A 12,247-nucleotide genomic window follows, 5' to 3' on the forward strand; every position below is an offset into this window, starting at 1 on the left:
GGTGTCCTGCATACTCTTAAACAAGGAACATCTCCACTGATTTGCATTTCTCTCATGAATTATTATTGCCTATGGCGGTGCTGTGGGTTAGGCCTTGGGCGGCTGAGAGCAAGGTGGTCAGTGGAAGGCAACCAGCTGCTTCACAGGAACCTTGAGATAGTCCCTTCCAGTAAGGATAGACAGTCTTTGAAATCCGATGAGCTGCCCCCCCCCCCCCGGTTGGTTTTGCTTTTGATGGCGCGGTGGGTTAAGCGTCGACTGCTTACTGAAAAGTCAGCAATTTAAACCCACTGGCTACTCCGTGGGACAAAGTGGGTGGCTATCTGCATCCATACAGATCGATAACCTTGGAAACTGCTCGGGGATAATTATACACCGATCTGCGCGTCAGGTTGGGATCTGCCAAGTCAGCCGTTTAAAAGTACCAGCTGCGCCACGGGAGAAAGGCAGGGCGGTCTGCGCTCATGAACAGTTACAGTTTGGAAAGCAGCAGAGCCCAATCTACCTTGTCCGAAGGTCGATGTGAGTCGGCATGGACTCGCTGTCATTGGGAGTACAGTGGCTGTTCACATCTGTATGTAGCAGAGAGGGGGTGGAGGGCACGGTTACAGAAACAACGACCTCGATGATATTGTGACTACTACTGCATTTGAAGGACAAGGACCGTGGTTGTAGGAGGCATAGCGATCAATTGGCAACCTTAGCTGTAGACCCCATGGTAACTGGGAACAAATTAGTGCCTGGTATTTTTTAAAATTTTTGATAGCGTGAGTGAATCCAATCATTTTTTATTATCAATTTTGACATACTGTCCTGAAATAATAATGGAAAATCATCATGAGACTAACCACATACACTCATTAGTTAAAATGTAATGTTTTTAATTCATGAAACAGTTCAATTTAGTTAAGCATAATTTTTACAATATATGTATAACCATCAATATCATTTGTACATATTTCTGACAACAGCTTATAAATTATGTCTTTTCAGGTGGCTGCTATGCTTGTTAACTGCACTGGGCCATGGAACATAGGAATAATGTCACTGTGTTTATCCTCTTGGGCCTTTCTCAAAACAAGAACATTGAAATCCTCTGCTTTGTATTATTCTTATTTTGTTACATTGCCATTTGGATAGGAAACTTGGTTATAATGTTTTCTATCACATGCAGTCACCTGCTGAACCAACCCATGTATTTCTTCCTTAATTCCCTCTCTCTCTCTGACCATTGCTACACATCCACAGTGACACCTAAACTAATGACTGACCTCGTGGCCGAGAAGAAGACCATTTCCTATAAAAATTGCATGGCACAACTTTTCATCATGCACTTCCTTGGCGGTACTGAGATCCTCATCCTCACGGGGATGGCCTACGACCGCTACGTGGCCATCTGCAAGCCCCTGCACTACACCGTCATCATGAGCAGGCAGAGGTGTCAGGCGATTGTCATAGCTTGTTGTGCTGGGGGATGTATACACTCTACCACTCAATTTCTTCTCACCATCTCCTTACCCTTCTGTGGCCCCAATGAGATCGACCACTACTTCTGTGATGTGTATCCTTTGCTGAAACTGGCTTGCATCAATACGTACAGAATCGGTTTATTGGTAATTGCCAATTCAGGCCTGTTTGCTTTGATAACTTTCATAATTTTGATGGTGTCTTATGTTCTGATATTATACACCATTAGGGTTTATCCTGCTGAAAGCCGCAGGAAAGCACTTTCTACCTGCAGCTCGCACATCACCGTTGTGGTTCTATTCTTTGTGCCTGTCCTCTTCATTTACATTAGGCCGGCTGCAACTTTTCCGGAAGATAAAGTGTTTGCGCTCTTCTACACCCTTATTGTTCCCATGTTCAACCCTCTGATCTACACACTGAGAAATACGGAGGTGAAGAACGCCATGCGGAAGATATGGTATAATCAGTTGCTTGGGGGAGGAAGGTATTTCACATAAAATCTATTTTGAATTCGACTTTGGAGCTCAACACTAAGCCTTAAGATGAATACGGGATAACATGCAAAATATGTACATGCAGCCTTCATCCTGTCTGGACAATTTGGATATATTTTAGGTGTGACACTATTTACTCTCTTTTCTCTAATACTTGCACAAAATCTCCATATGTTCCCATTTCATTATGAAATGATAATAAAGTCTCTGCTCCCTTTCTTTTAACTTTCCCTCGCATTTAGTGAACGTCAACTGGTAAAAATAGAGAGCCACCTGGTAGAGGAGAAATATAACATTCACTCTCACTGTCAGAGCCACACGGAACAGAGGATGTGAGGGACGATTATTTTAGTTGACTTCAATAGGTTAATTAGTGGAATATGTAACCCCTCTCATTACACAGATTTATAAACATAACTTAATGCGTTGAACAGAAAAAAATAAGACAAAAAGCACCAACATATGTTTTCAGGGGCAAAATGCTTTTGTAAAGCTGTTCCCATTCTCTCCTCCAATCAGGGACGGACAATATTGCAAAGAACCTTATCAGATATGTCTGGACAATGTTAAATGGAATGTTAGTTTAGCTCAGGTTATAATCCCATCAGAATAAATGCTAACATACATATTATATCATAACTTTTCTTATAAAACACATGTAAAAGAAATGGCACTAGGAAAATTTTATATATATATATATATTATCAACGCTGTGAATATTAAAAATGACTGACTTATAAGTTTAATAAATAAAAGTTGGGATGGGGGGGATCCCAGCACATTAACAATCACTTGCTTTGCATCTCTGTGAGCGCAGGTGATGTACTCTGTTCTGTCCCCTGTGTGTACAATCCAGACTTAAAGAAAATTAAGAACTCTAGCAATGTCATGGGAGCCATGGTGACTAACCCCAAGGTTTGAAGTTCAATACCACCAGCCACTCCTCTGGAGAAAGACAAAAAGTTCCGTTGTCCAGAAAGAGTCTTCAATACCCACAGGTGCATTCCTACCATGTCCTATAGGGCTGTTGTGAGTCGGCAGTAACTCAGTGGCAGTGAGTGTAAATCTGAACCAGGAAGAAATTATTTCTTTCCCCTGATAAATGTAATATTTGTATGAGATCATGTGTTCTGGGTAGATAATCCACTGGTTGAAGAAACATTTGTTTTTGATGCCACACAGTGGCAGTTAGAAAATTCGCATTCTTATTACCTTTTCTTATCTATTTTATTTCTGATCCTAATTTTTAGCTAATAAGGCTTGCTTAGTCCTCCTTTCTTAGGTAATCCAGCTTAAGATATTTGATCTCAAAAATGGCCATAGAACATATACCCTCATGACCCAAAAAGATCCAAACTCATTGCCATTTGTCACGTGTCACTGTGTGTAAATGCCAACTTACAGTGACCCCCCTACTGGTTTCTGAGACTATACCTGTTAATGGGAGTAAAAAACCCAGTCTTTCTCCTTTGGAGCTGCTGGTGGTTTTGAACTTCTGACCATGTGGATGACAGTCTAACAGGTAACCACTCCCCCATCATGACACCTCTGACCCTTACAGAGGAATTTTATATTTGGGTTTACAGACTTCTGAGAACCTATTTCTGGTCAGTTGAGGTGATTGAAAACATACTCAAACATAGTGTAAAGGTTTGCTAGGAAATACATAACAATGATAACAGAATCGCACACACATGCATGAATATGAAGGGAAAAAATCCTCAAAATATTATCAATCAAAAATATCATGATAAATTATGAAGAAACTGAACTTGCCAATGATGTCTACTTGGATAAACAATCAAAGTCCATGGAAGTAAAACCCACCAAATCCATTGCTATTTGAGGCATTTCTAACTCCTGGAGATCCCAGTGCGGCAGCATAAAATTATGCTCCCAGCGGTTTTCAAAGCTTTGACTTTCATGAACAGAGCATGGGACCTTCTCTCCAAGGTGCTTCTGGGTGGGGAGAAAGTTGGGAGACAGGGTTCAATCAATGGTTTTAAGAATAGCCTGTGGCTCATCTTTTATATTTATCCCTCCTCTTTATAAAGAGGCCTGGCAGCATTGTTGCTAGTCATTTGATCTGAGGTCTGACCAAGATCTACGGGGGCAGCAGAGAAATGGTGTCTTGCCCAGTCACTTCAGCCAAGGTCCCAAGAGTGTGGCCCGCCAGGTCAAGAGTGTGGCCCACCAGGTCCTTCAAGCCCTGATGGGCTCAAGGTGGTGGAGAAGGGCCAAGACCGTGGCTGCAAACTGGCACCTCTGGGTCAGAGAGGTGACAGCTGTCAACAAGAAACATCTGAACAAATGATGCTGGGTTACTAAGTTGCCTCATTCATAAATACACACACACACACACACACACACAAACACACCATGGCTTTTCTAAAGAACAAACAAAACTATCTTGGAAGAAATGTACCCAGAATGCTGCTTAAAAGTGAGGATGGCGAGTGTGGTAGTTATATAACCTGTTGCCCATTTGAGACTTACAAGTGAAGGGGTGGAGTTTAGCCTGTCGATCAGGTTGCTGCTTGATGTCCTCATTTGGAGGTGCTAAGGAGATAAAGAGCTTTCTGGAGGCGGGATACTTGCTCTCTCCCTGAGAGACATTTCTGAGGAGAAGCCACATGAAGCTACCTTGATGCAGCCAGAGCCATGGGATCTTGAGGAGCCGCATGGAGACCCTGCCAGCACTGAGATGCCTTCAACACCACTGGATCCACAAGACTTCCCACCACTGGCCTATTCGATCTTCCTGCATCTGGCATCGTTGCAGTGTTTCATGAGTCTGAAGAAGGCTTTATAGTTTGATATCTGACATATGGGCTAATATCAGATTGATGGACATGATCTGGACTGAGCTGGGATGTTTTCTCAATAGTCGATTGTTCTTGCATATGAATCTCTTTCCTAAATACATATGAGTGTCTATGAGGTTGTTTCTTTAGTCTACCCAGACTGACATAGTGCGCTTCCATTTACTTTAGAAATGTCATCAGGCAAGACCAATCACGGGAAAAAGACATCATTCTTGGTAAAGTAGAGGATCAGTAAAAAAAATAGGAAGAACCTCATATAGGTAGATTGACACAATGGCTACACTGTCCGCAAACATAAAAACAATCAGAAGATGGCTCAGCATCAGGTTGTGCTTCAGTAACCACAACTACATCAATAGATAGGTAAATGATAGATAGATACAGAGAGAAAGACAAAGATACAGAAATATATCTATGAGTACATATGCAACCTTGTATACTTTTAAATATGTTACAATAAATATATGCATACAGTTTATAATAAAAAACCATGGAAAAGTAAATTAATTGTAATTTTGCCTTTAATTTATAATATTTTGGGTAACACATTTCCTTTACAATTATGTCAATTATACATATGTCAATTATACATATTTATTAATGTAGAATATTAACCTTTGTCTATAATATGACTTGCATACAATACAATATCCTCAAATTAACAACTGTCGTCTGATTTTCATTATTATTTTCATTCTGTATATATTGAAAAGGTATTCATAGTTATTCGTCTTCTTTATGCTTCTGTTTTGTAGCATTCTAAGGAAAACCTATCCATTCTAGGATGATATATAGGAGAGAATTTCAAAAAGGTCATGGAGAAATTGCATTATCTTTCAATTCGATCATTTTGTGAACTTTTTTGTTTGTTTTTGGTTTTGTTTTGTTGAATTAAAATATTGTTTACCTTTTAAAAAATTTTAGTCATTTTATTAGGGGCCCATACAACTCTTACCACAATCCATGCATCAACTGCATCAGGCATGTTTGTCCATATGTTGCCCTCATTCTTTTCTGGATATTTACTTTCTGTTGAGCTCTTGGTATCAGCTCTTCTCCCCCGCCTCCATCCCTACCTCCACCCTCATAACCCCCTGATAGATTGTACATTGTTATTATTTTCATCTCTCACACCGACTGCTGTCTCCTTCCATATTTTCTGTTAGTCTTTCCCCTGTAAAGGCTATGTGTCCATCATTGCAATCGGTTCCCCATTTCTCCCTTCCTCTCCCCCTCTTCCCCCTACCCTTCTGGTATCAGTATTCCCACTCCTATTCCTGGATTCTGTGTGTCATGAGCGCCCATCCCTTTCTATACCTGTGCACATGTTCCTGTCTAGTCTGAACTGAGAAGCTACACTGGGGTCATGATAGTGGGGGGTGAGGAAGCCTCAAGGAACCAGAAGAATATAGTGTGTTTCATCTATGCTTTACTGCTCCCTGGTGACTCATTGCTACCCTGTGGCCCCTCTGTGGGGAGATTGTTCCACTGTCTACAGATGGGCATTGGATCTCTACTCCAATCCCCCTTGTTCTCAACAATAAGTTTTTGTTTCTTATGTTGCTGATGTACATGCCTACTGATGCCTACTACCCGGTCTCTATGACTCCTCATGATCGCACAGTCAGTGTGCTTCTTCCATGTGGACTTGTTGCTTCACTGATGTATGGTGCCTTGTGTAACTTCAAGCCTTTAAGACGCCAGACGCTATATCTTTTAATAGCTGGGCACCATTCACCTTCTTCACTACGTTTACTTATGCACCCATTTTGTCTTCAGCAATTGTGTCAGGAGGGTGAACATTTCAGACTGCCGATTGGTTAGAACAAAGTGTTCTTGTCTTGAGGGAGGTTATGAGCAGAGGTCCAAAGTCCATCCCCTACCTCAATCTATTGCTGTATAAATATATGTACATGGATCAATACCTCTATTTTTGTGGATTAATGTATTTACATATGTACACAGCTATGTTTCTGCCTCTATACATTGCTTTGCTTTCTTGGTCCTTCCTCTGTTTCCTTTTTCCTTCCTCCTGCACCACTGTCACTTTCCCCTTATTTCCACCTCTTAGTACCTCCTCTTAGTTAGTTTGCTGTTGCTCAACATTCCACTCCCCAGCCCCTACTTCATATCCCTATCTCCTCCTTGTTATGGACTCCAACACTCCAGTTGTTCCTCTGTCTATGGCGCAGCCTGCTCACCGACCCCTTCCCTCAGCACCCTCACCTCCCAGGTCTCCCTGGCACGGTAGGTCCCACTGCTCTTTCCTCACACATGCCTGCCATGCCTACCTATCCTATATAGATAAGTACACCAGCAATGATGTAGCCCAACTGATTTAAAAAAATGAAAAAGTAAATAAATAATAAAAATTTTTTAAATGAGAGAGAAGAAAATTCAGGATCTGTTCATTGGCCTCAAGGCAGTCCAGGAGCTGCTCCCGGAGCTGCCCCTACCGACACTTGGGGGCTCCTCAGGGGCATCATAGCTCTGTCTTGCCCCAACTGCTGATCTGGTATGATCCTTTCTTGTTTTGCTCCATTTTGGAGGGTTCAGACCACACTGCCTCTCCACCATGTGACCCCAGAAATGTCCTCTGTTGAAGTCTGCTCCAGTAAGGGGGCAGTGTGACACATGCTTTTGTAGGTTGCCCAGTCCCCTCTGTGTCCCATTAGCTCCCCTCAGGGATGTCATCCTCTGGGCCTGGTGTGCCAGCGTGGGGTCCAGTCTGGCTCTGTTTCTTCCTCCCCCCAGGGCTGCCTCCTTGCTAGTGTGGCATGCTGACCCCTCTCCACAGCCTGCAGGCTCAGTACCGCTCTCCACCACACCCACTTCCACGGAGGAGACAGTTTGCCTCTGGTTGGGGCCAGCCTGATAGCTCTCCTTTATCATGCTTTCTTCCATGTGGCCAAACTCTCCTCATGGTTTGGTGCATCATGGGAGGGTCTGCATGTCCGCTCCAAATTCTGTGGAGACAAGACCAGTACCCTCCCCCTGGGTGGATTAGTGCCCTGCTCCCTATTTTGTGAACTTATGAAACCTCCCTCCAACATTCAATTTTCATTAAGCTTAATTGGTCATGTTCTAATTGTTAGATATTTGATCTGCATGAAATTTGCTTTGATACAATAACAAATACACAAACACAACAAGACAAAATATATCAATTAAATCCACAAATAGAATAAGACAAAATAGGTAAATGAGATGTCATTAAAAGTAAAAACATATGCTCATCAAAAATACTTTATTTTTTTAAAAGTAAGTAGACAACCTACAGAGTGGGAAAACTTCATAAATGGTGTATAAATAAGAGTCTAATGTTTGAATTCTATGGAAAATTACAATTAAGCAGTAACAAGAAAATCCAAACCAAAAAAATGAACAAATGATATGAAAAGAACTGTCACCAGAGAGAAAATTTAAGCAGACAAAATATAAAAGAAAGGATGTTTGTAATCATTAACTGTTAGATTCAACTCAGAACAACATTAGATGCAGTCTTCCAAAATCCAAACTCACTGACATTGAGACAAGGTTGGCTCACAGTAACTCTGTGCCATCCCACCGTGGCTAAAATGCACTGATTGAAAACAAGCACACACATCAACAGGTAACAACAAACATTGACAAGGATTAAGAGGCAGTAAAACCCTCATCCATTGCTTGTTGGACTGTAAAATGGTCCAAATATTATGGAGAAAGGTATGGTGTTTTATCAAAAAGAAAACTGGAAACAGAACTGCCTAATGATCCAGCCATCCCACACTTAGAAATGTACTTTCAACTAAAAAGCAAATTCACAGCCATTGAGTTGATTTACCCCCATAGGGACTTCATAGGACAGAGTAAATCTACTCCTGGGGCTTTCTGAGACTGGAAATCATTCAACGAGTAGAAAGCCTCATCTTCCTTAATTGGAAAAACCAGTAGTTTCAAACTTCTGACCTTGCAGTTCACAGCTCTGTGAGTAAGCCACCGTGCCACTAGGACTCCTGGTATATAGACCCTACAACCTAAAATTAATAGCTCAAACAGACATAAGTACACCTATGTTTAGTGGTTCTACCTGTTTTCTGTCAGTCTGTCACATTGTAGTGGTTTGTGTGTTCCTATAATGCTGAAGGCTATGTCACTAGTATTTCAAACACCAGTAGGGTCACTCAAGTGAACAGGTTCCAGTGGAGCTTCCAGACTAAGAACAGACAATGAAGGAAGAATAGGCTTTCCACCTCAGATGAAGTAGCCATTGAAAACCCTAAGGATAGCATCAAAACATTGTCAGTTACTGAAAACCTCATGAATAGAAGCAGAACATTGTCAGACACAGTAGCTGAAGCTGAGCTCCTCTGGTCAGAAGGTACTCAGAGTAAGACTGAATAAGAACGATCTCCTCAAAGTAGAGTAAACAATCATGACTCCCATGGAGTAAAGCATGTGGCGTCTTCACTTGCTGATAGGGTAAGTCTCAAAATGAGAACAACTACAAGGTCAAAGTCTGAATTTAGGAAAATTGGAAGTCATTAAAATGAAGTGGAACCCATTAAGATAAAAATTCCAGACAATGATGAGCTGAATTGAGTTGCTATTGGTCATTTTGAATCAGAAAACCATATGATTGACTACACCAGCAATGACATAATAGAAAAGGATGGCACAGCATGCATAGCCAAAATATATCTCAAGATCTATCTTAAAGTACAATGCTGCCTGTGATAGGATAATGTCTACTCCAGTAAAAGGAAATCCAGTCAATAAACTATCATTCACATGCAGGCACTAACCACCAAAGCTAGTGATGAAGAGGTTGAATAATTCTACCAAAGTCTTCAGTCTTAAATTGATCAAGCATGCTCCCAAGATGTGTTAGTAATTATTGGAGATTGGAATGAACAAGTTGGAAATAAAGATGAAGAAAAATATAGTTAAAAAATAGAATCTTGGTGATATAAATGAAGCTGAGGATTACATGAAAGAATTTTGAGAACCCAACTTCTTTATTAAAAATACCTTTTTCAACAACACAAAAGGTAACTCTACAGATCGACTTCTCCAGATAGAGCATAGAAACCAAATGACTACATCAGTTGGATGAGATGATAGAGAAACTCAGTGTTTGCAGCTATAAGCAGGCCAGGGGCTGACTGTGGAACAAGTCACCAATTGCTCATCTCTAAGCTCAAGTTACATTGGAACATTATGAAAACAATTCTACAAGAGACAAAATACAACCTTGAGGACATCTAACTAAAATTTGGAGAGCATTTGAAGAACAGATTTGATACATTAAACACTAATGACAGAAGACCTGATAAGCTTTGGATTATATCAAGAATATCATTTATAAAAAGTAAAAGGTCATTAAAAAGACAGAAAATGAAAAAGAAAAATAAGTAAGTTCTCTTATCCATTGAAATTGAACTGTATCTATAATATTAACCCACTGAAATGCTGAGTTAAATAAATTTGGCCAAATAAATTTACTAGGATTAGTCCTTTGATCTTAAAAACAACCACAGTGGATAATATGAATTCAATACTTTAGTTATTTTATCCTATCTATAAAAAATTAAAATATAAAATAAAGTTATTGTTCTCTACTTGCTCTTTTCACATGTGTCCATGTGAAATTGTGGAGTGTGTGTTCCAGGAATACCTACAGCTGAGTTGCTGAGAACGCTTTTGTCTCTGCCTTTCCAGGGTTCCTCAGATGGACTGGGATCTCTCTCCCATTAGCCCAGTCAATACTCACACATTGCAACCTAGTGGGACAGAGTAAAACTGCACCAGAATGCTGCCACTGTCACATCTTTCTTCAGTGTGGAGCAGCCGATGGCTCTCCTCCCCTCTCCTGCCCTTTTCGTTTGTAGCTGAGAACTGAATCACTGCACCACCAAGACTCCTGAATTGGCATCAGGGTTGTAAAAATAAGCATTTCTTAGTTGAAATCCTTTCAGCAAGTTCCTGTTTCTAAGCACTAATTTTTGTTTTCTTTCTTCCATAGTAGCATTTCAAAGCATAACATGAATGGTAAGCAGTTTAAGAAGTAATATGATTTCTCTCTTTACTCCTTTCTTTTGATGTTTGTATTTTTCAAAATAAACAAACAAGCACTATATTCAACTCTCTTGAGTTAACATGTGAAACTAATGAACTGACCGCTCAGAGACGATATGCTGTCTGTCGGTGGAAGAACATGCATTGGCCCCACCACACTAGTGTTTTTCTGTCATAGTGCATCAGACTTTGTCTTCCAAAGTACATCCTTTAGAAAATTCTTGCCAAAGCCCATTATGATTTCTTTCCTCTTGAAATGGATTTGCTGTTGTTGTTACCTTTGTTAAGGTTTACGTTTTATTTTTCATAGGAAACCAATATCCATCTGGTCCACAACTTCCTCATGGCATTTTTCACCTCCTTATTTCTGAAAGTGTAAATCAAAGGATTGAGCAGAGGAGGGATCATAGTAGGAAATATGGCTACCATCTTTTCAAAGGACAATGAAGATGGGGGCCGTGCATACATAAAAATGCAAGGAGCAAAGAACAACACCACAACAGCAATGTGAGAACTACATGTGGAGAGAGCTTTCCTCCGACCTTCAGAGCTATGAGCGCGTAGAGACAACAAGATGACACAGTAGGAGACAAGCAACAAGGAGAAGTTTATGATGCAGATAAACCCACTGTTGGCTACCACAAAAAGGCCAAGGGTGTGAGTGTCCATGCAAGCAAGTTCCAGTAATGGATACAAATCACACATGAAGTGATCGATGACGTTGGGGCCGCAAAAGGGCAGCTGAAAAGTGAAGAGAATTTGTATCACAGAGTGCACGAAGCCCCCGGTCCAGGCTACCGCCATGAGGATGCCACAGAGCCTCCAGTTCATGATAGAGGGGTAGTGCAGGGGCTTGCAAATAGCCACATAGCGGTCATAGGCCATGGCAGTGAGGACAATCACCTCCACTCCAGCAAAGAAGTGTTCAGCAAAGAGTTGGGTCATACAGCCCACAAAGGAGATGGTTTTCTTCTCATAAAGGGAATCTACTACCATCTTTGGGGCAATGACCGAGGAGAAGCACGCATCCAGGAAGGACAGGAAAGCCAGAAAGAAGTACATGGGGGAGCCCAGGAGAGCTGGGTTGCTGACAATGGTCACAACTATGAGCAAATTGGCCCCAACAGTTGCAATGTAGCTGAACAAAAATACAACAAATATGACTTTCTGAACATTTGGATTCTGTGACAGTCCCAAGAGGATGAACTCTGTGACAAAACTTTGATTTTTCATAACTTCAGAGGAAAACAGTACAATGACCATGTAGAATCTGAAATGACAAAATGAGATATTTGACTATGCACTACTGCTGTTGAGAACACAAAATTAGAAAGTTATTGACGCTAGAAGAGAGAGATAGGCAGACTTGAAGTTGAAAACAAATATCGTGGGGGTTTCAATATG

At 40.9% G+C, this 12,247-nt stretch overlaps 2 protein-coding genes across 2 annotated transcripts; one reads left to right on the forward strand and one right to left on the reverse strand.

Moving 5' to 3' along the window:
* The first annotated feature begins 1,025 nt into the window (after positions 1–1,025).
* On the forward strand, positions 1,026–1,964 carry LOC142445748 (olfactory receptor 4P4-like). The gene has a single exon (XM_075547673.1). It carries the CDS (start codon positions 1,026–1,028, stop codon positions 1,962–1,964), a length of 939 nt encoding a protein of 312 aa, XP_075403788.1.
* A 9,176-nt stretch (positions 1,965–11,140) lies between these two features.
* LOC142446535 (olfactory receptor 4C15-like) lies at positions 11,141–12,133 on the reverse strand. Its single transcript, XM_075548283.1, has one exon. The coding sequence runs from the start codon at positions 12,104–12,106 to the stop codon at positions 11,141–11,143; it is 966 nt and encodes a 321-aa protein (XP_075404398.1). The 5' UTR covers positions 12,107–12,133.
* Between the last annotated feature and the right edge of the window lie 114 nt (positions 12,134–12,247).

This window comes from Tenrec ecaudatus, chromosome 4 (assembly GCF_050624435.1).
Source record: "Tenrec ecaudatus isolate mTenEca1 chromosome 4, mTenEca1.hap1, whole genome shotgun sequence".
NCBI lineage: Eukaryota > Metazoa > Chordata > Mammalia > Afrosoricida > Tenrecidae > Tenrec > Tenrec ecaudatus.